Raw genomic sequence first — 24,512 nt, 5'->3', positions numbered from 1 at the left:
CCTGTCCCTGCCTGTCCCTGCCTGTCCCTGTCTGTCCTTGCCTGTCCCTGTCTGTCCCTGTCCCTTCCTGCCCCTTCCTGTCCCTGCCTGTCCCTGTCCCTTCCTGTCCCTTCCTGTCCCTTCCTGCCCCTTCCTGTCCCTTCCTGTCCCTTCCTGTCCCTGTCTGTCCCTGTCCCTGTCTGTCCCTGTCCCTGCCTGTCCCTTCCTGGCCTGCCAGGACAGGTAATGCCCAGTTACAGTGTCCTGGCACTTTCTATGGCATCAACACCCACACCTTTTCTATTTTGGAGGAAAGAATCCCATTTATTTTGAGATGGGCTTAGAGTTCCTCTCTTTGGCAAATGAACCAATTTTGATTCCAGACATTGGGTGGTCCTTGGTGAATTTAATCACTTCTCCTAGCAGGCAGCTCAGGGCTAGACCTGTTGAAGTAATTACAGTGGGAATGCAAATGTCCTACAGAGACAACCCCACAGCAGCCTGGCCCCAAACCATGGCACTGAGTGCCTCATCCAGCCTTTCCTAAACACCCCCAGGGAACTGCCACAGAGCAAAAGGAGCTCCTGCAGCACAGCACTCACAGTCAGGCTCTGATTTCCTGTGAAACAATTCCCTCCTCCATCAGGATCCATTTGGGGTGTTCTGAGTCAGATGGGGCAGACCACGCTGGCTGCTGCTGACCAACGAGAAATCCCCTGAGCTGATGGTGATTGCAAACTTTGATCAGATAAAAAACACAGGATCTGTTTTCTGGATGGGTATTTCTGCATTTAAACCACTAACATGAGAAGGCAAGATACACCATTGGAACTTTCATATAGAATAACCCAAATTTATTCTGCTTGCCATTGTTCTGTACTTTATCAGTATTTTACATTTTTTCCTCACTCCTTTTGCTGAGATTTGTCTTTATGGTTTGTTTGTGTGTGTTTGCCTAAAAAATTTAGGCAATGTATTATTTTTAACCTCTTCTTTTTTATAACCATTGTATATGATGTAAATCAATCCATCATTTGCCAGAGGGAAAAAAATTTGTAAATCCACAGAGACAAAAGGAAAAAGACCAGCATGCAAGAAATACTTCAGTAATTTTGAAACAAGCATGATAGATATATTTTTCAGGTCACTGCATGATTTTCTATTACTTTCTTTTCCTTAATCAGTCCTGGTTTACACTACCCCTAGTGTAATTAAGATCAGTAATTTAATCTAAAATTGAAATAGATTTTTAAAAGTCAGTTCATGTTTTCAGCTTGGATCCTACACACACAGCAAGTCAGATGAATGTGAGGTGGACAGGATTTTTTGCTACAGTCTCCAAGCTCTCTTCTGAGCTTGACAAACACTAAAAATCTGCTTAGACAGACTGCCCATTCACACTTGCTTGATTTTGAGAGAATGGTGTTTGTTTCCATGGAGGTTGAGGATTTTGGGAGTATTTTTAGTTTTTGGAGAAGAGACCAAAACTGTAATAAGGCTCAATTCAAAGAAGGATACAGTGATTTTGAGCTTCAGGGTTTCAGCTTCCTTTTTTCTGACTTCAGAATACTCTAGTTACTATTTAGATAATCTAATTTTGCTACAAAATTCATCTACATAGGCATATCAGAAATTTCCAGTTTCAGGGAAGTGAAAGAATCATTTCTAAAATGTGTCAAAAAACACAGGAGGAAAGACAGACATCACCTTGAAGTTATGCAAGTTCTGTGCATTAACAGCAGAAATGACAAGCACAAGAAACAAACAAGTCACAAACACCACAACAAAATTTTAGTTTCAGCTTCTGCCTGTGTCCTTCCCATTAGGGTGGAATAAGTGAGTCTAAAAAGGGATTTGCAGTTTTGTCCAAATCCAGCAACCCAAAAACCACGTGAGAAACAGCTGGGGAAATCAACCACCTGTCTTGCCATTATCACTGCTTCTTTATGCAGTACCATCAACAAAGAAAAGTCATCTTTATCTTTCAGACATGAATAGTTGGTGTTTTATATCCGAAAAAAGATTTGTAGCCAGCCCAGTTTTTCTAAATTGAAAGTGTCTCTTTAAATAGTCCTCTCAAAAGATTGAATTCTTGGCATAAGCAGATGGATTTTGCAGTTCTGGGTGTGAAGGAGACAAACACCTCATGTCAAAGGTGTTCACTCTTCCACAGGGAGGAGGAGGAGGAAGCAGGATTTTCCCAAGGCCTGTTCATGGCCTGGGGCTGAGTCTGAGCTCAGAGCTCACAGGTTTTATCTGTTTCTAGCATGGTCTGATCTCAGCAAACCTTCTTACTCCACTGGGTGTCCTTTATTCCCTTCTCAGGCATTTCCAATGTGTATTTTCTTGTATGTTTTGTGTGAGGAGAGGTTCAGCCTGCACAGGAGAAGCTTTGGGCTGAGCTCAGGGTGGCCTTGCAGGGCCTGAAGGAGCTGCAGGAAAGATGGAGAGAGACAATTGCCAAGGGCTGGAGGGACAGGACCCAGGGAATGGCTCCCAGTGCCAGAGGGCAGGGCTGGATGGGATATTGGGCAGGGATTGTTCCCTGGCAGGGTGGGCAGGCCCTGGCACAGGGTGCCCAGAGCAGCTGGGGCTGCCCCTGGATCCCTGGCAGTGCCCAAGGCCAGGTTGGACATTGGTGCTGGGAGCTCCTGGGACACTGGGAGCTGGCCCTGCCATGGCAGAGGTGACACTGGATGGGTTTTAAGGTCCCTCCCAATCCAAATCATTCTGGGATTTTAGGATAACATAATTCTTAACTGTTGAATCTTAGAAAAATGTCCTCAAGTTCCCCCTCATTCCCTTCTGGGTCTCAGGGTGTTCACCCTGCACAAGGAGCTTTGTTCCTCAGCGAGGAAAGAAGAAATCAAGACATTACTTTAGGTATTATTGCATGATAATAAATCTGACTGGTTTGGCATCCAGCTGTGTTTGAAATGTGCCAGTAAGGGAGGAATTAGAGCAAAGTCTTCATGCATGCCCAGCTCCAGAATTCCAGTTCTGGGAGTCACTGTGTGCCCAGAATGATCAGTTCCCAGAGGAATTAGTTGTGGCCTGATGCAGTGAGTCTTTACTCTTCCATGAGGGTAGATAGCTGAGAGGATTTATGCATTTTCCAATAATAATCCTGCTTGAGACAGTGAAGTAGAGTCACACATCCATAAATTTACCCCAGCACTTCAGCACTAAGTGTTGATACAGGAGACATATCTGCCTCTTACATATGAGGAAGACTGACAGTGGTTAATGACTTTCATTTCATGCAAGACTCATGTGGAGATAGCTCAGAATAGCAGAAGATACCAGAAATCATTTGTTTATCCCACTGTAAACATTTCCTTAGCATCAACTGCCCTCATTTTTGTTTCTTTCTGTCCTTCCAGTATATGCTGCCTTGAATCTCTTTTTCCAGGTGGTTTCTATCACCCTTAACAGTGATATGAAAATTGCCCATGTGTTGTTTAAAGGTTCAGAAGCAATTAGCTTTCATTTCACCACCTCAAAATTTCTTATATCTGATCACATTGTTCCAGCTGTGGTCCTAATGAACTAGAACTTCTCAGTTTGGGGGCCCCTAAATTCTATTTATAGAGTCTTTTCCAACAATGAATTCATCTGTTCAGAAAACAAGGTCGGACTGTGCTCAAAAATAACTTATAATGAGCCATGTCAGCAAATACCAAATAAAGGTAGTGCTGAAAGAGGGAAATGAATACTTCAAGCTCATTTATGATTTATGAGTTCAGGGTTGAAATGGAAGTGGCATGTAATAATGCACAATGGAAATATCTCTTGTTTGGAAAGTGCAGATGAATAGAACTTTGGGCTTGAATAGGTTATTAATAGGTTATTGATCCAACCTATTTCTGCTACCAAAAAAAAGAGACCAAAGTTCAAGAAGTGGTCAGCAATAAACAACAATACACTCCATCAGCTGATAGCCAAAATAGAGATCAGCCACATAAAAATAGAGGCCCTAAAACATCAGTCATGGGTATCTCACCCCTAAAACCACACTGCAGCTGCAATGGGCACATCCAGGACTCCCACTCTTACTTGGAGTTTTCCAAGGAGAGGTCAATTGACTCTGGGCAGAGTCCCAGGATGTCATAGAAGTGAAAATTTATGTGACCTCAAGAGAGAGCACTGCATTTCCTACTCCAGGCCAAGGAATCAAAATCTCAGTGATTTTTTTAGAAGTGGACATTTGCTTTCCTTCTACTTTCCCAGCAGAATTGTCCTGTTGACCTCACAAGGTCTGACTTCTGTGCATTGCCTGCATCGCTGGCATATTTGATTTTAATTCATCACCACCCTGGGAAGCAGAGCCAGCCTCTGCTGTGTTCCTGAGGAACATGTCAGAAGTACAGTCATGCCTCTCAGTTCATGGCAAAGTTCTTAGAGCAGCTAAAATGTCATAAAGTCGAGAAAACCTCCTTAGACAAAAATAAAAGTTTAAACGGATGCATATTCATACCTCTCCTTTTTCTTCACAGAGCATAAAAATCATATCTTCATTGCAAAAAAATGTATTTAAAGCAGGGAAGTTCCTGGTGTTCATGGCTGCCCAGGATCCCAGCTTGACTCCAGGTCTTGTTCTTCCTCTGTAGATCAAGTGCTGTGTTCAGCCACACTTATACAAAAATAATATATATATATACAGCTGCAGCAATCAGGTGGTGTGGTGACACTACAACCTGCTCAAATTTATTTAGTAATTTTGTTATATTTTAGCTAGATATGTAAGCTCCAGCTGCAATTTGCAATTTTCACAAAACATAATTGCAGAATACAGTTGGAGGAGAGCTGTTTGATTCCAGCTGTTATTTGCTGGGCACCACGTGGGTATTTTGCAACAAGAACATAAAGTAAGAGCAGGTTCACCTGTTGCTACATTTCCTGGGTTGCATTCTTCCTCTTGCTTTCATTAACACCAGAACTTTGCAGTTCCTGACCTCTTCAAAAATGTGTAAAAAGCAATAGAAAATTCTTACAGTAAGCTGGAAAGGCGATCAATTCCATCCATAACTGGAAAGTTTTTGAACTCTCTCAGCAACAGAAGTTTCGTGGGAGATTGTTTTCATCAGCAGGATGAATAAAAGATGAGTTGGCAGGTGAATCAAGTAGAAATATTTATTACTAGCATGCACTGAGAATGACACTAGAATGCCTCTAAAAGCCTGACTGGGGAAAAGAAAAAAAAAAAAAAAGAAAAAGCCATTAAAAAATTAACTCTCATTCCAGGAAAGGAAATGAAGATAACCAGGTAAGTAAACACAACATGTGGTTAAAAAAACACACAAAAACTGAAGTCAAAACAAAATTGAAGCCAAAATGAAATTGAAGCCCCTTTTCCTTTACATCACAGGGTCATAGAAAGGCAACAATATCCCATTGTTTCTGTGGGTTTTACAGAGGTTTCAGGGTTTTCACCACAGAAACTCAGACTACTGGCCAGTGCCACCTGCTCTACTGCAGCCAAAGATTTCAGAGGCACAGGGCTTAGCACAAAATCCTAATAAAAATAAATAAATCCATTTTCCAGCAGCGTTAGGGTTTTACTACTATTGCCATAGTTTCAATAACACAGCAATTATCTCTTATTAATAAACTGAATTCTGCAAGTGAGAGGAAGGTTCTGTGTGCCTGCCTTGGGATTTCACAGCAGAGAAAACCCCTGGCAAAAAGCAGGTTCCTGAATGCATGGCACATCAGAATTAGGGCTGGATGCACTGATTTTATTTGTTTTATATATGGTTCCAAACAGAAATAACTATTCAATATTTTTTTTAAGACAGGAGGATGCAACATTAGCCCCAACCCTGGAACATTTTAATCATGACCTATTATTTCCCCTGAAAACCTGGCCAAATGACTGGATTTCACTTCTAATAAAGTGAGAGAACAGAAGAGATCTGGTTAGCAAAGACTCCAAATGGGTTTGAGATCAGAGCCCAGCCCAAGGCCATGTGTGGAGCAAGTCCAAGAAGGACCTGCTTCAAAGTTCACAACTTTACCCTGCTCCACCACTGCTCAGCATCTTTATCCTTCAGCTGAGTTCCACTGATTGCCTGGTTATTTGATTTTCATGGTAAGGGGTTAGAAACAGACTCAGACAAATCCCAGGCTGAAGTTTGGGATTGCACAAAAGGTAAAGTTGGTCTAAGAGGATGATGCATTACTTTTATCAAATAACAATGAGGACAAAGTTACTCCTCTGTCCCCCAGCACTTCAGATGGGTGGTGTTTATTGTGTTCATTCTGCATTGCTGTGACAGCAGCAAACAGTGGGAGAAGCTTTTCTGTGGAATTTTGGGTTATTCACAAGGTTGTGCACCTGGCTGAAACCACACCTGGTCACACTCTGGAATTCCCTCAACCTCCTGTGTGGAACAAAGTCACGTCCCTCTTCTCATATTGCTCTAAAATGACAGTGTTGCCCCTTTATTTGATGTAGTTGCTCAGAACAGCAATCAGAAAATGTAATAACGTGGGGTAACAGGAACAGGAGGGGGAGAGGCCTGTGGGAAATGTGACAGCAAGAATACACAGAAAATGCAAGTTTTGGTAAGTTGCACCCAATGCAGGAAACTATGTCTGAAAAAAAAAGAATTGGAGATTAAAGGAAAGGGTAAAGGGTGGGGGAACACTCATTTTACTCAAGAATGCCAGCTGACAACGAGGCTGGAGCCAGACATCTCTGTGAACAGCCAGACTAACAGTGCATCCCCATTCCTCCAGGAGCATTCCAGTGCAATTCCCAGACTGGAAGTTTGTCCAGATGAAAATGTTTTAACCTAAACCATGGCCCTGGGGAGCTGTGGTGCTGCAGCTGGAGCTGCACAGCAGCAGAGGAGACACTGGGGTTATGGCTAAAGCAAAGATTTCCCCAGCTCTGGAAGCATCTTTTCCTCTCTGCAGGCTCTCCAGGAAGCCCAGGCAGGTGTGTCTTGGCTTCACTCACATGTTCTTGTACCTCATGGTGCCAGGACAAGGAGACTGTTCCAAAAACCCTTAGGGTACTTGGGCCATTCAAACTTGGTCTTGAAAAATAATTAATCAAACTCTTGCTCAGATTACCCAGTTCATAAGTTCGAAGTATTAATAAATCAAATAGAATTTTTAAGATGTGTGTAGCTGTTTGGTTGTTTCTCTGTTTTCAAGAGCATCTGAAATTTATGTTATGAAAAGTAAGGGCAAGGAGACTCTGGTCACAGCACAGAAATCCTTTTGCAAAGCTCAGGTGACATCGTCTGGCCAAGGCCGGCTCTGCAGGTACCAAAGCAAGGATTATCCAGCAATGCACTGAAATGGGAATTCTGCTTGCTAAGAAAACCAACACAGAACGGTGGAGAGTGAAGTTGTGCTGTAAGAGCCACCTCAAAGCAACCAAATCCATTTCAGAGGGGACAAACCAAAGCAGCTGAACACAAATAGAAAGGAGCACAAATGCCCAAGGAGCTCAGGACCCCCAGCAGGATTCTGGCTCCCAAAGCCCTGCAGTCACCTGTAGGTGGGAAGAGATTCTTCCACAGAGAGAACCGCTGGGCTGGTTTAGAAGCACAAAGCCAGAATCTGGACTAATCTACCCCCCCTGGAACAACTCCCTATAGGATTGGCTCCAAAATTTCAGCAGGGAGGCATGGGAAGTGTGCTTTATTACCACTCATCTTCTGCCCATATAACTTGAAACATTGCCTCCTGACCAGTTTCCCCTTCTGCACTGTTTAATTAAAAAAAAAAAATCCAACTCATCAAGCTATGTCATTTTTTTCTATTTAAGAGTTAAAGTGCCAGATAAGTTTCCTTAACCCAAATAAAAACCATAATTATTCTTGTCTGCCCCAACTTCTGGCTCCCAGTCACCTTTTTCCTTAAGGATGTTAATGAGCTTCAGTGAGAGCATCCTCTGAGACCCAGAGGCAGCAGAGAGCACACAGCAGCAGAGTGACAAACCTGCCAAAAGGTGTGCACAGATCACAACCACAGCTCTGAACACAGAGCCTCTCTTCAACTTAACACCAAAAAACTTCCTCAATTTTAGACAACTATCTTCTTCTAGAAGAAATCAGTCCCAAACACTTTTACCTCTCCAAGAACAGATAAATATTTGGAATTAATGGGAATAAAGTTAAGCCTCAAAGACTAAGTACAGCACTTGCCTGGCTACTGGTCTATTAAGGATTATCCTATTTAAGGATTTATTGTTTCTTGTAGGGGAGTTTTGCATTATTTTAAGACAATTACAACATTTTGAATGTTACAATGATGCTTTAACTGCTGATGAACACATACATATCAAAGCTAAAATAACTTTCTGTAAGTGTCAAATTTAACTAAAGCCCAGTTTGGATATTTTGGCCAGTGAACTCGTGTCCCCTGTGCTACCTGGGTAATTTAATGGAACCTCAATAGTGTCAAGATGTCTTTACTTTCATTGATTAAGAGTTGTTTTCATTGTGGAGAACCCCCAAACACTTCAGCAAACTCGAGCTGTTTATTTCTACCCCAGGTGGAACATTTGTGTTCTCTGAGCTGGAACCTGGCATTTTTCCCTGGGAGCTACATTCCAGTGCAGCAACCGAAACACTGCCTTTCATCCAATTAAAAAGATTAGTTTTATGTGTGAAAGGAGTATTTTTACTTACAAAAACAGCAACCTCTGCAACAGCTGGCACAAATCCAAAGTCAGCCTGCAGCTCTTACCACCCAGAGCTCAGGGGCAGAATTCCTGAGGTAAATCCTGGTTTGTTGGTATCGAGGGAATCAGACCTACTCAGTGAATCTGCCTTCAGGTTGAGTGGCTGGATGTATTCCAGTATGTACTAGACAAAACAAAACAGTAAATTCAGAAGTTTAGGGATGCATTTAGTGACTGCAGTTGTAGCACTGAATTACAGTCAATCCTGAATAGCCAAAAGCATGTGTACAGTCAAATTTTAAGTATAAGGAAAAGTACACAAAGAACCCCAAATCCACAATTTAATCCCCATGACCTTGTCTACTTAAGATCCTGAGAAAAAAAAATAACTTTTTCATCTGCTAAATGGTAGAAGGATAATGCCTTTAAGTGACATTAAGAAAAAAAGCAGTGTTTTTATTGCCTCTGCTGCACCCACAAGAGTTCTTACTCAGCAGCAATAACAGTAAACAGGTCTATATTCCCAGTGTGCACATCCTTGTGGGAAACACTTCCTGCTGAGTGTAAACAAGGAAGAGGCACCAGAAAATACAAGATGTAAAAGCTGATTTGCAAGCTTGGATGGCACTCTGGAAAGCTCAGTATAAAAGAAAACCATTGTAAGATACACTTTTGTGCATGTTCAGAGACTAAAACATACATTCATTAGGGAAAATAACTCTGTACCTGTAAAGAAAAGCAAGAATGAAAGATTAAACCTACTTTGGAGAAGTATCAGCACTGTTATTTCTTCTAAGTTAAATCTGGAGAGAAAGGTGCTCTCTTTTCACTGTATTTACTTTTAAGTGAATTTCTGAACTTCTAGATCTGACAAAATTTAAATTACAGTTTAGTTTATTAAACTGTATTTAATTACAGTTGGTGGATTTGATGCACAGCACTTCATAGATCAATACTTAATGAAGTGTACATTGTTTAAGTGAAACACTCAAATGTTTTAAGTCTAGTACTGTAAAATCCTGAACAGGGAATTGTGAAGACTCTCAAGTGTTTGAACTCTAAGCTGTCACACCGAATAAAGAGAATATGAATTCCCACTTGACAAGAGCTGCACAAGAAGATACAACTTTTCCCTTGCTTAAGGAAGAGAGTCAGGAAAGACATCTGACAATCCCAGGGCTCTTCCAACAGCCCTCTTTCATGTTGTTTTATAGATATGGGGCAATTTTTTTAAAATACGACACATCCAAAGCAGGTTTGATAGTTAATTTATTTAATTCAGTTACAGTGCTTCAATAGGATGCCACTCATTCTCCACAAGAGCAGAGCCTGACACTCCATGCAGCTACACCTATTACCCACCTCTATTAAACTGTACTAGCATCAATGAAATCTACCTTGTTTGTTCATTGGAAAGTTTTACCAGAGGTTCTCATGGAATCAGAACTGGTCCACAATTTTTAGCTCTGTCACATTTCAGTGAGGTTTTATGAAAACATTTTTCTTCAGTGTATACAAACCTGGAAACCCAGGGAAATTTCACCTTTTAGAAAGTTATTTTCAAAGCCAGTAAGTAACAAAAAAAAGACATGGAAACAGAACAACTTGGAGACACTGGTAGCAGCCAGACTACCAGAGAGCAAGAGGAAAGGTTCAGTATTGAAGTTCTCTAGTGGTATTGAACTGCAGCAGTGCAAGGCTCTACTTGTGGTTCCTGTAGTAATCTTCAATGGTTTCTGAGTTGAAGTACACCACAGTGACTGTGATGTCGTCCCTGTACATCCTGGCCAGGTCCTCAGGCAGGGTCAGCATGGCAGCCAGCTTCTCCTGGTCCACCTCGCCGTACTCGTTGCTGCCGATCGCGTGCCGGATCAGATGGGTGGCGATGTTCTGGTCCAGGGAGGCCAGGCCTTTGCTCTTCCTCTGCAGCAACAAGTTGTGCATATAACCCAAATTAACTGGCTTCTTAAAAGTCAGCGGTGGTTTGTGCATGTTGAGTTCTGTAAGGTGTCCAGCAACAAGTTTTACAACCTTCTCATTGCTCAGCATCTCCCAGAGCCCATCCGAAGCAATAACGAGAAACTTATCCTTGCTTCTTAACTTGTGGTATGTGACTTCAGGCTCTGCAGTTAAGTAAGGGGGGGTATGGTAGTTTGGAGGAACGTACTGATAAATGTTTAGAGCCTCAACATCACAGCTGTTCTCGAGAATGCTGTGCTGCAGTTCTTTACTCCATTTTAATTGCACATCTCCAAAAGCTCTGGAGGGCATAAGAATCCCCAGTAATCTGTCATTCACAAATAGGGTTTTCTCCTCAGATCTAGGATGTTCCCTCTTCAATCTTCTAATTTCAAATTCATCATAGGCATTGTGGTCTCGGGTTAGAGGGAGGGTAGACCACGTTCCATCTTCTTCACGGATCCCTAAAACCGCTCTGCAGTCACCGGTGTTTGCCACGTGTAGGTGAACACCGTCAACGTGAGCTACACAGGCTGTTGCACCAGAAAAAGCTACTTGCAGGGCAATATTTCTCATCAGCTCATTTTCCTGAGGAGCCTGAACTTCCAGTGATATGTCTGAGTCTAACCTTTTGAAAGCACAAATCATGGCTTCTTCCAAACTAAAGCCCGGCTCAGCGTCCAGGTCCAGCAGGTGCTGCCAGTACACGCGGAGGTTCTCAAAGTACTGCGAGCTGATTTCCTGGTACTCCACATCGCTGGGATGCCTGTGCCACTGCAGGATGGGCCTCACTGGTTTCATGGCCTCCACGGCCAGCTCGATCTCCTCCAGGCTGTGGCGGGGCATGAGGGACACGGCGATGTAGTGCAGGAGCCTCTCGCTCACGGCCTGGGCGCAGGCGGCGCCCGCGTGGCCGTCGAACACTCCGAACATCATCCCCGCCGTCTGCAGGCACGTGGCCGCGCTCCGCCGGTCCTCTATGGGGCTGTTGGAGGCCAGCTGGTTGCTTTCAAACCTCAGCACGGAATTTGCACTCTTGCCATTCAAATCCAGCGTTCTGTGGGATAGTTCCCCTGCTCTGAGGATGTGGTTGATTTGTGCCGGAGATAACTGGAAGGAAAAATGTTCTTCTTCGGTGGAAGTGTGTCGGAATGCTTTGGGAAAGGAGAAAGTTCTGTCTAAGCTGCAGCTCCCAGCAGGGCAGGGATGTGTTTTGGAGAAAATGAGCTTCCATTTGATCTTGTTTCTATTTGGGATACAGATGGAGTACCAACGTCCCTTCCCTAGTGAAACAAGGCTGCTTCTGGCTGAGCTTAAAATCCAGGATGATACAGTTCTTGACATGGTAATGGAGCACCTTCCTTCAGTAACACGGAATGTCCTTGCAGCCTGGAATGTAAATGTAGGAGAGGGAAAGTAATTAAAAAGTTCCTAAGAAGCTTTCCACATAGAAGTACAAAAGCACATCTAGAGCTCTCAAAAATATTCAGAACTTTTTTCCAAAAGAGATTGCTATAGATAAAAGCATCTTAAAAGTGATACAATTTCCTTCACTTAATTATAACCAAGGATATGACTGCTCCTTTTAATCTATCAGAAAGGATTTTTTTTTTTACTTTCCAGACAGAGCTTTTTCCTCATTGTGGCAAAAAGAAATGGCAACATTACAAGAAATATTACTGTAAACGGTACAACAAAAAGCCTCATCTCACACAACACAGAACAAACAGATCCAATGGGCTTGAAAATTGGGACTTAAGTGACAATTATTGCACAACACTCAAAAAAGCCTGCTAGAGTACAACTCCATTAATAGACCCAAAACTTCAAACCCAAGAGAAGATAAGTACTTAAACCCAGTGGAAAGATTGAGAGCTGTGGCCAGTTAATGATTTATGTGAGCTACCATGATCCTCACAGCTAGAACAAGCCAGTCTACCTTTCCAATTCTGTTACAGCTTATAAGCTCAGCTGTTCTTTTTTTTACCTTCAAGGTCTTAACCAACCCTCAGGCAGACAGGATCTTTTACACAGCTGAAGGCAGATTCTACTGCTGGCTAATTCCTGCTTTTTCAGAGCATTGTGCACTCTGGTGCAGTGAAAGCTATAACACATTGACAACTTTTACAGGTTCACAATTTGGCTTGTTCATTTGGAGGGCAATTAGAACAAACTGCAGGGAAGATCTCTGCTGCCAACAGCACTGAAACCTCGGGCACTTCAGCAGCTGAAGCTCTTCAGTCGCCATGGGAGAGGTCCTCACATTGTCTCCTGCTTTCAATAAGGTATTCCAGCTGTGGGATATTGCTAAATACAACCAGATGTTCACTCACAACCGAATTTTGCCCCATGGACTTCAAAAACTCACCATATGGCAGCACTGCAAGAACAAGTACTCCCAAAAGATCCCACTAGCAGCCACTGAGAACAAGAGAGTTCTCTGTAAGCTTTCAAACACTTTGAGGTGGCCTGTGACACCACTTGCTCAGGCCAAAGACACTACCTATTGCTACAACACCGGTTTTTTAGCAGGGCACTTCACAAGAAATAACAAGAAACCAGCTAGATCAGATGAGTGGAAATGTTTCCAAGAAATCAGCAGGAAGTAAAAGTCACCTTGAGCTATTCTAAATAGAAGACCTACTGATACAACCCAAGAGCTGCTGAAATCCTGTTTGAAACCCAAAGGAATGTATCACAAAACATTTCTGAGGTGTGCTACCCATACTTAACGCAGAAAAGAGCAGACAAGCATTCCAACACACCCCACCACTATGATTCTGGAGACCTGGTGAGAACAGGCAAAGACACAGCATAATTTCACTGCTGATGTCAGGAGAGCAGATGGAAAAGGCAGTGCCACTTCACTGTCCAAGTCTCCTGGGACACTGCATCTCCCAACACACACAATGCCTTTTGTTGTCCTACAGAAAGAACACAACCAACATAACAGGAAGACAGCTGACACTACCAACTACAGCAACAGCTAAACCCCAAAACCACCCACAGCACAAGACAAGCCAAGGTTTGCCAACCTTTTTCAGTCCATTCCCTGCCCTGTTTTTCCTTCTTTCTCTTCCTGCCCCTCTCAGCCACGCGAGATTGCAACGAGGATGACTTTATTTGATGAAAAAGCCGACTGAAGCGGTATTTTTAAAGGAAGCTCCCCCGTTCACACCGGCTGGCTGACAGCGCCAGGCGCTGTGGTTTCCCCCCAGCAGCAGAGTCACTAACACCGCTTAGCCCTGCGCTTGCCTAAGGTCGGGTTAGCGCTGACGAGCCCTGGAGCAGCTGTGAGCCAGCCCCGCTCTCTGCCTTCCGTCCTCGGGGTCCTCCCCAGCCGACGCTGCTGCTCGGGACGCTCCCGGTAGCGGTGCTAATTAAAGCGGTGTGCTAAAGACCCTTATGTAAGAGCCAATTATTACATAAAGTCTCTCCCCGGCACTGCCTCCCCGGGGACGCGGTGTCCCAGCGGGGCCCGGCCAGCCCCGGCACAGCCCGCAGCTGCCGGACCGCACAGCGCAGCACCGCCCGCTTTTCCAAGGAAATAACAGATACCCGGTACATTTGGATTTACAGCCCCTCTGCGATCCCCGCAGTCCCATCACTCATCCTCCTGACACTGCCCACACCCATCCGGCACACACCGACAATCCCGCCAGCTCCGCACTGCCTCAGCCCCACTCACCGACACACAGACCCCTTCTGCTCCCCAACACCGTGCGGCCCCCACACGCCTGTCCCGGACACACACACACCCCCTGCCCCTCACACACACCCTGCACACACACCCCGTACCCCGCACACCCCCACCCCACACCGACCCCACGGCCGCCGCAGCCCGTGCCCCGCACAGCTCCCACCTCCCCGCTTCCGCACAGCCGCCAGGCCCGGCCCGGCTCCGCTCCCTGTGCCCCGGCACGGCGGCCTCTCTCTGCCCGCCCCGTCCCCCGCCCCGGGCGCACCCACCGGCCGAGCAGCCGCCACTCGCACCGGCCGGCCCCGCGCTGCCCCCGGCGGGGCTGAGGGACGGTGCTGACCGACAGTCCCGCCGCCCAACCCGCCCCGGGTTCCCGTCAGGACACGGCGGGGCGGGCGCGGCCCCGCCCCTCCGCCATGTTGTGCGCGGCGGGTGCGGCCATGGCGCCACCGCCCGGGTTGAGGGGCCGAGCCGAGGGGCCGCTCCTTCCCGCCCCGCTCCTTCCCGCCCCGCTCCCCGGCACCGCCCGGGCTGAGGGGCCGAGCCGAGGGGCCGCTCCTTCCCACCCTGCTCCCCGCCACAGCCCGGGCTGAGGGGCCGCTCCGGCACCGCCTCGCTCCCCGGCACCGCCCGGGCTGAGGGACCGAGGGACCGCTTCTTCCCGCCCCGCTCCCCGGTACCGTCCGGGCTGAGGGGCCGCTCCGGCCCCCCTCGCTCCCCGGCCCCCCTCGCTCCCCGTCCCCGCGGCTCGCCCGGCGCCTCGGGCAGCACAATAACGTGAGCAGAAAGGCAGCGAGTGACACGTGTTGGGACGAAAAAGCACCAGCACGGATTCCTTCCTCAGTAACATTCAAAACCACGCTGTCTCCTTGAGGGAGGACCCCTCGGCTTTTCGGGTTTTCTTCCAGTACGATTCCACACCCTTCAGCGCTGAGGACACCGGCTGGTGAGGCTCAAAATCACAAAGCTCTTTCGTTATTAACTCGCCGTATAAATTATGGAGAACAAAAGGGTTTGTTTTGCTGACTCCTCGGTTTTTGGGTTTTATATGACTGCTTGTCTCGGTTAACATTTCCACCGATCGGTTCTAAGCCCGGTAACGAGGGAAGGAATGGGCGCAAAGTGCATGGTGGTTAATCAGTAGTTAGTGCTGTTAACGCAGTGGTTACTAAATATCCCTGCTTTAAAACCTCTAACGATCATTTTTGCAAAAACAGAGGCTCGCAAGTTTTAAGAGGCTTTGATATTATCAGTGCATTGTTTAATTTGCCTGGCTTCTTGTACTGAAGAACTTTTAGTTGAATGATGTGGTGCAGGTATCCTAGATGAGATAAGCATGTTCCCAGGTTATTTCATGTGGAAAGATGCCGATCATCTTCAATGACTCTGAGCTTTCACTTGTTTCCTGTTTTTATTAAAAAAAAACAAAAAAAACAGTTTCATGTTGCATGGACGGGCATACAAAAAAATAGGTCATCTTAAAAAAAAAATTAGGAGCAACATTTTAGCACGTGCAAACACCTTAAATTTGACGTAATTATTTTATCTGCCTGACAGATCTGAACTGAAAGAGGACAGCCACAGCAGCCCTTACCTGCATCTCTCTGCTCTGTCCAGCGCTCAGATACACCAGCAGCAGCTTTGGCATCTCCCCAGGGAATGGGCACAGCCCCGAGGCTGCCGCAGCTCCAGGAGCCCTTGGGCAGCGCTCCGGGGATCCACAGGCTGGGGTGGCTGGGCAGGGACAGGAGCTGGACTCGATCATGCTTGTGGATCCCTTCCAACTCAGGATATTCAATGATTCTTCCTTCTGCCCTACCAATTTTCAGCTTTTGTACCATTTACAAAACTGATAAAGCCTCACACAGCAGCCTGAAAACGAACCTGGATGCTCTGAGTTTCTGTGCTCCCACCGTGGTTAAATGCTTGTTTTCAGCTGAAAGCTGTAACTTATTGCTCACATGTTCATGCAGTAATTTCGTAAATTCATATGCATAAGCTGGAGTGACTTAGGAACCATGGTAAATGAAGGTGAAACAATTAGCAGTCCTGCAGGAGATGTCCCTTTCACTCCATGTGCTATAAACACTGGAAGGAATACCATATTGAAGGTAATTGACAGGGCTGAATATCAGCTTGAATTGTGATTTAGAGTCTGCTTTGGACTGCTTGACTATGCTGATGAACTGAAGTGATATATAATTAAAGGAAAAAATAGTAGAAATGCTACTCTCTGATATGATCTGAGGAAAGAAATGGTATTGCTCAGGCTTGCAGGGTTTTTGGATTTAGGAATATCTCATAAAAATGGCAAATGTCTGTAGCAAGGGTGCTTGGTTGCCATAGTGTTCTATGTTCTTAATTTGCATTGAAAAAATTAGAACATAAGTTTCTTTAAATAAAACTCAGGTTTGGTTTTGACTTTGCTGATTGTAGGTGAGTAAAGTTTAGTCCTGTGCCAGAGGAAATCCTTACCTGTAGTTATAAGAAAACAAGTCTAATTCCAGCTATTGTATTAAGGTGCAGCTGTAGGTTAAAATATAGCAGATCCTGTATTTAGATTTTTTTTTTCAAGGAACAATCTTATCTGCTGACTTGTACAGTCAGCAACTCTGGTTTTCTGTGGAAATACATTCTTGAACTCATTTCTGTGTTCTTGTTTAGGCCAGACTGCACTATTTGGGGTTTCCTTCTTTCCCATGGAACATTATTTTTCCCCCTGCTTGTTCGTTTGGACAACTGGCCGTGGCTACTTTGGGGCAATTTAAACATCTGCTTCCAGAGGCTGCAAACAGCTGCCCCTCATCCTCACTGCCTTCACAGAAGGTGCTGTCATGGATTACTTTCCATGACCTCACTGATATTCATGAAATTCTGATGCTTTGTAAACATTTCTTGTTATGGGGACGCAGAAAGATCAGAAACACCAAATAAGCCAGGTATCCCTAAGAAAGCAAGTTAAAAGTTGGACTAATGTTTCTAATAAATAGCTAATCCTTTAGTCAAAAGGCTGACCAGCAAAAATTTGAATCCAAAGAAAAGTGGTGAACTACTACTAAAAGTACTCTCCTAGTCTTCAGAAGCAATAAAGAGACTCAACCTACAGAGTCTAATCTGATACAGATTAGAAAACAGCAAGAAATACAAACCCTTTGGAAACTTTTGGGCATGCAGAGGAAGGTGGGTCCTTTGAACAAACTGTCTCTCCAGCCCATCTCAGTGAACACAGACTGAATTTTGTGCTTTTTGCACAAAAAGCTCTACAGTCTAATAACCAGCTTTTGGAAAGGAAACAGCACCAGGCCACAAAACATTTTCCTGCTGAGCACTTTCAAGAATGTTCCCTGTTTGCTGGCTGTATCCTGCCCTGTGAATAATGACAGACATTTCTTCTGCTGTATAAGAAATTTTGCATTTTCACAAAAGGCAAATTGGCACTGCAGATGCAGGAGTCTCTTACTATAAACAAACAAAAGCCACAAACAAATAGAAAAATGAAGGAGGCTCTAGGTCTGTTAGAGCAAGTGCATTTTCTAGTTTGGTTACAGCTGCTTCCAGTCTGATCTTCCTAAGTAATCTAAACCAAAACCTCAAAGGCTAGGAAAGAAGGCAAGAAACATCAATGAACAGAGGTAAACACCATGAACAATTGTAGGAAAGGTGCCATTCCAGCTCTCCAGCTTCATTTAGCCTTTGCTGTTGCAGCAGAGGCTTGGCAGTGTCTGGAGCTGAAGGGGTTAATCCGAAGACCCAGTTTAAGTCAAAGTAATTGCACTGGTGCAAAGGTCTTTCCAGTTGCTGTAATAGGATCTGAATGCCACATGGATCATTTTTATTGGATGGTGCTTAAAAATTTGTTTAAGTTAAAAAAATGTTCATTAAGGTTCTGTGCCACTTGAAAAGTAAATTTACATTTCTTGGGGTCAGTCCAAGACCAACTTCAAGTCCAGGAAAGTCTTGTGGCTTGGGAAGAAGTGTTCATGTGTAAAAAGTGATTCTATTCCTTTCCTCTGCTCCTTCCACCTTCTCCTCCTCCAACAGACAAGAAGGGTGAGCTGGCTCCTAAATTGCTGTATTTAATATTCCACTGTGTTGATATGAAATGAAATTATTTGCATTACTATGTTGCTGTTCACAACCTGGAGTAAGGTGCTGAAATTTTACTACATTTCAAATGCAGTGCAGGTAGCAACATAAATGGAACATCAGAGGAGTGAAAGTTCCCTGCCTTACAGCTGAGCAAGTTGGAAATAGTTCTGTGCAAGTCAGGTTTCATCCTCTGCTGTTCTTTCCTCAGGGTAAGTGAGAAAAAGTGTGAGACCCTGCTCTCCCAGGCAGAGCAGAGAGTGATGCTCAGTGCTGTTACTAAATGGCTGCTTCTGCAGGCAGAGGAATTCAGAGGAAAGCAGCTACACTGATGTTTAAGATAACACCCCATTTTCTTCAGGCTTATCTCTGTTTTTTCCTGAAATGCTCCCTTTTTTTATCTTTCTGACCTTTGAACTCTGCCAAAAGCACTATCTGGTATTGAGGTACCTTGCAAAACTTTTCCCCAATTCTTGTATTTGGATTAATTTATCCTTATCATGAAACATGTTGTTATAAATCTGCTATATCATAGCAACTGTATGATGGAAACTGCCTAAAAATGTTTTCTGCTTGCAAGAGATTGGGTAAAAACCCCAAAGTTGAACTGTAACAGGAGCTATTAATGTTTAAAAGCTAAAGTTAAGAGTGTGCAGTTCACCAAGCAGAGGATCTCTCTGCTCAGCAGTGAAACGAGGAACAAAAAATTGTAACTGGTTTATTGAATTTCTTTTATCAGATGGATTTTTACCTGAGGGAGTTTCAATGACTACATAAACAGAGCCAGCAAGAGGTTTACAATGACAATCACTCATATCTTTACTTTATTTAGAGTTAAATTCTCTCCTCTGTTGTATTTTGACTGAATTTCCCTTAACAATTGTTTTAAGCATTGTGGCAAGAAAGGGAAGGAGAGCCACTAGATGGCATTTTTAATCCAGCTTTTCCTGCTGCACAAGTTCAGTCACTGTCCTGAATGTGAGGCCTCTGCTCTCTCCCTCAGGACTGCTGCAATCCCAGAAGAAGGTAAGTGAATTCTTGCTGGAATAATTACAGTCAACTCCCATTTCTCCTTCAACACAACAATTTGGTAAAAGATAAGGGTAGCTCATGTTTTAGAATCATTTAATCTCAAAATAAATGAAGTGCATTAAACCAATACAATATTTTTGGGTTTCTATTGGGGGATCAGGGTCTCAAGAAATAAAGAATATAAAAGTCTTCCTTTTGTATTTTACCTCTCCATGGTAAAAAATAGATCATGTTCTTCCATCCAACAACTGGAAAAAGAAATCCCAAACAACACTCTAAGCAAAATCAAATTTATTTCTGCAGGAAGGTACAGTTCAGTTTCTCCCTGGAACTGAACACCTTGGGGCAATGCAGCATTTAAAGCTCTTTGTAATGGCTGAGCCTTTACAAAAGCCAGGTAAGCTAAACATTAACCTTCTGCTGTTCATGAATAAACCACCCTCAAAGAAGCTTAAGTACTGTGTGCAAGGTCACAGCACAGACACATTCTGGGCATAAATAAACTGTTTTTTAGATTGAGGGGTTGGAGCTGGGAAAACTGGACAAGGTTCCAGTGCAGTTTCTCCTGTGAGAAAACAGGGAGCACCTACACCTATGCCTAAAATGAGAGGAAAATACTGAAAATGCTGATCTTGACCTGTCTTGTGAACACCTGTACTAATATTAATGCAGCACTACTGGGATAGTTTGATTATGGTATATATGGTAAATAAAATTTATTATATTTTAATTATTTTAATCAGAAAAGAATTTTAAATTTTCCCCTAATCTTTTTTTTTTTTTGCTATTAAAATGTGAAGTTTTTGAAAGACTTTTTACATTTTAGAATGCATCTCTTCATGTCAATTTTAACAGGGATATAAGAGTCATTATAGTAATTTAACTCTGGGCAAGAAGTCATTCAAGGTATACAGTATGTCAGAACTTAAGTGAAAGGATTAAGCTGAAACAAAATCTGTTAATCCCAGAAGATAGTAAGAACTGTGGTATAGACTAAAAAGAGAAATCATTTCTAGAATTTTAAAACATGCCCACAAACTTGAGAAGCATAACTCTTATCTGTACTTAGATCATTCCACAGTAGTTTAGGTAAGGTTTCTGTAGAACTGAAGATAAACAATCAAAGCTTTCCTTGATCCAAAAGAGATGCATCCATTGAAAACATCAAACATAATGTCTGTTAATGAAAATCCAAGAAAGATAATGCTGTAAGTGAGGGAGAGGTGAGTCTTCTCAAAATAAAGGAGGAAGATATGCACATGTGATTTTAAAGTCTCATTTATTTTATTTGTTAAAGAAATTAAGATACATTAGAGTTTCTACAATACCAGTTTGCATTACTAGCAAAGTTTATAATACATTCATAATAGCTAAAACCATTGCATTTTGTAAGGATTTTTCATTGCCTTTTGCATCTGCTGGATAAGAGTCTCACATCTAAAACAATGCTGAATTAGCCCTCACAACAGCCCTGTGAGGTAGAGGTCAGTGTTACCCTCTTCCTACAAAAGAGGAAACTGAGAAACAAAGTTTTAGGTCAGCTTACCAGAAAAACCATGGAGATTTGAGGAGCAGAATTCCAGTCGTTCACTCCTTGTACTGTGCTCCACATCTCATGTCTTCCTTCCCTGGAGAAAGGGGAGCAGCCACAGCAGCTGCTGTTCTCCCTTCTCCCCACTTCCCTTGGCCTTGTACATCTTTGATTTCTCCATCTCAGCTGATGGAAAGTGATCAACATCAGCAATTTCTACCTGAACTAGGCAGACAGAACACGCCGTGTGAGGCCCAGAACTGAAGGAGCTGGGAATTGACTATGGGCAGTCACAGAGAACATCACAGTATTGAGTACCAGAGTCAGAATTTTGTCACTGAGCTGCAGAACCAACACATGGCTGTTCTAAAGCAGCTTTTGCAGAGGTAAGAGGACTCGGGAGCGCTGAAGACTCGTGTGTGCAGGGAGCATCCTGCCAGGCAGCCCTGGGGCAGGGAGGGTCTGTGCAGCAGTGCAGATCTACCCCTGTTAGCTCCCTAAAGGAAACAGAATACCTGCTCTCTGTAGGGCAGACACTGAAGGAGGTCATATTGCAGAGCTTAGCACTGAGCTGAGGTAGAATCTGAGCATCTGAGGACCACAAAACACACCTGGATCACTGCAGCAGAACTCTTCAACCAAACTGACCCTGACCAGGGCGCCGTGGTCCCATGTCCTGCGTGGGCTGAAAGGACAAATACCTAAATAACATTGCAGTAAACTGCTCTGCTTTTCAACACAGCATTACATTGTTACTTCTCATTGTAAGATAACATCTTAGGACAGTAGATTTAAAAATATATATTTCTATATATTTAATTTTCATACCAGGGCCTACTTGAGGCGAGTAAAGAATTTTTTTTTAGTCATACACTCTGTGTCATCAGGCAGCAAGAATAAAGTGAAAGCAATCTTTAAATCAGAGCTCAGCAAATGGTAACAACAGATCAGTAAGGAAAATTTAAGTCATATTTGTCCAAAATTCTTGGTTACTGTTTCCTCATGTATTAAATGAGATAAGTAGAGGTTGTGGCCATCGGCTGTAGTAGATCACAATTTTCCATTTTATGTCAGATTGAGTTTTAATATAATTTTAATTTTATGGAGTTTCAGGTCTTGGTTAACAACCTGGTTCACTCAGCTATCCCTTATATTAAATAGTGCTGGTTAAAGAGATGCCATTTCTCCAAAGAATAAGCACTTCAAATAAAACAGAAAGCTGGAAGATTGTCCTCCTCCAAGGAGATGGTTCATGGAAATGCCTGTCTTGTGTGTTCCATGAGTGGTCTGTAGACCAGAGTTTCAGTTTAGAGTATCTCACATGTGGAAGCTCTTGGATATCTCAGGACAATTGTCAGTTTTCTTCAGGCCTTGAAGGAAGCTCGAACAATTCTCCCCTTCAGAGGTTGAGGGGGGCGAAAGTTGTTGGCCATTTGGATCCTCTGGTCCTCCTCACCAGTGAAGAGCAGCATGCGGAATTTCTCCAGCTGGAAGTTCAGGGGAAACAATTCACTGCTTAAGGGGGCAATCAACAGTAATTTTTAATTTCTTTTTTTAAGGACTAAAAGGAAATATTCTGTATATTTTAATTAGGTAATGGAATAGGTTTAAGCAAAGGTCCTAGAAGAGTATTAACAGAAAATAACAGAAGCCCTGAGGATTGAACAGGCTGAATATTCACAGACTTTTAACTTAGCATCATTTCAATACAAAACAGTCTTTGCTTGCTTATCCAGCATTGAATGCTGCAAGAACTGAGAGAGTATCAGAAATTTACCTGTTTCACAGAGATTCTGATGGGTTCTTTCAGCACTATCCATGTCACACTCTCATTAAGGGGTGGGGTTGTCAGAGAACCAAGATATGTCCAATAATCTAGACTCAAGGGCAGGAGACATTTAGGGTTGAAGCCTCTAAATTGAGCTTTTGTTCCCTGGGAAAAGAAAATAGACTTGAAATATATCCTTTTACTTTTAAGTATTAAAAAATAACTTCTCTGAAAGAGAAGAAAATGTTAAAGCAACATTAAAAATAGGGGAAAGGAGAAGTCTGTAAAGGTTTGGCTACTTTATAACTGTTAGCCAAAATGGCAAGTGTGATGCCTCATGCTGGCTTACTGGACTTAGAGGTCTTGCACCATTGTATCTATCAAAATTAATCTCTTTTCACAACAGGCCCAAAAATAATGCAGGAAGTATGTTCTGTATATAGTGTTTGGTGTGAGCTATAGATAATATCATGGCAGAATTCCTTGCCTCAGTACTGTCTCATCTATTTTAGTAGGAAAAATTAAATCATAGTCATTGTCTGCTATGGTAAATATTTGCTTTAGAAAAAATAAATCAAACCTTGAAGTCTAAAATTAGAGGAAGGTGGATTGATAAAGGAAGATACATCAACCAAAAGATTGGTTGAAATATAAGGAGGCTCTGCCTGAAGTAGTGATTGCCTCAAGTGTAAACCAACTCTCTCCAGCCTGCAGGAGCATCCAAAAGGGTCTCAGTCACTCAGAAAACACCTCAGGAACAAACTCAGGACCTCAGTGAGATCATCCCTGTCAGAGCTCTGCAGCAAAGACAAACAGGCAGCTTGTGCCAGCTGAGGCTCAATGGAGGAGGATTATTTTGCTGAGTCTGAGTCTCAGGGGTCAGGGAGCTGTTGATTTCAGACTTTTTGGGAAAGGCTGAACCTCTGGATGACCAGTGGGGTCAGCACAGCCTAGTGAGGCACCTGAGATCAGGAAAATAATATGAACTTTGGAAGGGAAAAAGAAACTACAACTACAGTTATGTTCTACTTATGGGAGGATCTGTGGGTGGGTGATTTTTCATTTTTGTCTCAAAAATGTACATGAGCATGATTTTTAAAGGCTATCCCAGAAGCAAATTTAAAGAACATAGAACTTACTTTAAATTTTACCATGTACAGAGCATCAGTGAGTCTGTTCATACTGGCATGTTCTTTTCCAATCTAAAAGAATGGAATAGGTTAAATAAGAAGGGCTACAACTGTGCTTTAATTAGGTGTTGTTTTCTTACCCAAATCTTAACATTCCTACCAAAGTTTATCAGCAATTTGCAATGCATTAATGCTTCCAGCAAGTCATCTGTTTTCCTTAAGCACTTCTTAAATATGTGGCATAGTCCTCAAACACTTTACAGCATAATGCTTTTTATCATGTAAACATGCTATTTTTGCAATTCTTACCTCCAAGAAAACACCAACTACTGCCAAGCCATCTGGAGCTGCTGCTGCCTCTCCAAATGTTGCATATTTTCTGGCATTCCAATGTACTAAGTGGAGCTTTAAAGAAAAATAGCAAATAAGAATTAAATTAATGATAGAAGTTATGAACGTGGTTTCTCATTGACAGCACTAACAGTTGTTCATAACAGAACAATTTTGTGTCATTGCTGGAAACACAAAGAAGTTCAGTCTTTTGGACAGGTCCATGAGTGTGGGCAGGAACCAGGCAAGTTTCCTGTAACAGCCCACACGGGGGTGGAATGGCCAGGATTTGGGAGTGGGAGGGTACAGGGGTGGCTTCTGTGAGAAACTGCCAGAAGCTTCCCCAGCTCGTGATC

General features: G+C 43.3%; 2 protein-coding genes and 2 long non-coding RNA genes across 8 annotated transcripts in view; 1 reads left to right on the top strand and 3 right to left on the bottom strand.

Annotated features, from left to right (window-relative positions):
• Nucleotides 1-9,871: 9,871 nt before the first annotated feature.
• Nucleotides 9,872-14,654, bottom strand: PDP2 (pyruvate dehyrogenase phosphatase catalytic subunit 2). 3 transcript variants are annotated; one of them, XM_015639912.3, is made up of 2 exons: nucleotides 14,549-14,654; nucleotides 9,872-11,968 (listed from the first exon to the last, which is right to left on the bottom strand). In XM_015639912.3, exon 2 carries the CDS (start codon nucleotides 11,921-11,923, stop codon nucleotides 10,322-10,324), a length of 1,602 nt encoding a protein of 533 aa, XP_015495398.1. In that variant the 5' UTR covers nucleotides 11,924-11,968; nucleotides 14,549-14,654; the 3' UTR covers nucleotides 9,872-10,321. The 3 variants fall into 3 exon arrangements, with proteins under 3 accessions (XP_015495398.1, XP_015495400.1, XP_015495401.1); XM_015639914.1 differs by having other exon boundaries at nucleotides 14,443-14,647; XM_015639915.3 differs by lacking the exon at nucleotides 14,549-14,654 and adding an exon at nucleotides 13,615-14,183.
• A 94-nt stretch (nucleotides 14,655-14,748) lies between these two features.
• On the top strand, nucleotides 14,749-21,244 carry LOC117244979. Of its 3 annotated transcripts, none has more exons than XR_004499030.1 (3): nucleotides 14,749-15,225; nucleotides 15,837-19,794; nucleotides 21,158-21,244. It is a non-coding gene; the product is annotated as an uncharacterized LOC117244979 (long non-coding RNA). The 3 variants fall into 3 exon arrangements; XR_004499032.1 differs by lacking the exon at nucleotides 21,158-21,244 and having other exon boundaries at nucleotides 15,837-18,577; nucleotides 19,256-20,136; XR_004499031.1 differs by lacking the exon at nucleotides 21,158-21,244 and having other exon boundaries at nucleotides 15,837-19,391; nucleotides 19,701-20,136.
• On the bottom strand, nucleotides 15,508-15,966 carry LOC117244980. Its single transcript, XR_004499033.1, has 2 exons — nucleotides 15,874-15,966; nucleotides 15,508-15,684 (listed from the first exon to the last, which is right to left on the bottom strand). It is a non-coding gene; the product is annotated as an uncharacterized LOC117244980 (long non-coding RNA).
• The window catches only part of CA7 (carbonic anhydrase 7), a 9,787-nt gene continuing 5,932 nt past the window's right edge, over nucleotides 20,658-24,512 (bottom strand). The window contains exons 4-7 of the mRNA XM_033517159.1: nucleotides 24,136-24,231; nucleotides 23,836-23,898; nucleotides 22,706-22,861; nucleotides 20,658-22,415 (exon numbers count right to left, since the gene is read on the bottom strand). Of these exons, the coding sequence (XP_033373050.1) occupies nucleotides 22,293-22,415; nucleotides 22,706-22,861; nucleotides 23,836-23,898; nucleotides 24,136-24,231 (438 nt within the window). The 3' untranslated portion in view covers nucleotides 20,658-22,292. The remainder of the gene's footprint in view (nucleotides 22,416-22,705; nucleotides 22,862-23,835; nucleotides 23,899-24,135; nucleotides 24,232-24,512) is intronic.

This window comes from Parus major, chromosome 11 (assembly GCF_001522545.3).
Source record: "Parus major isolate Abel chromosome 11, Parus_major1.1, whole genome shotgun sequence".
Taxonomy (NCBI): Eukaryota; Metazoa; Chordata; class Aves; order Passeriformes; family Paridae; genus Parus; species Parus major.
Note: the sequence above shows the minus strand (reverse complement) of the source record. Positions and strands in the feature narration are given on the sequence as shown.

Excerpts from the sequence above, each read along its gene's own strand:
- PDP2 (XM_015639912.3), bottom strand. The coding sequence starts at position 11,923 with ATGTCAAGAACTGTATCATCCTGGATTTTAAGCTCAGCCAGAAGCAGC.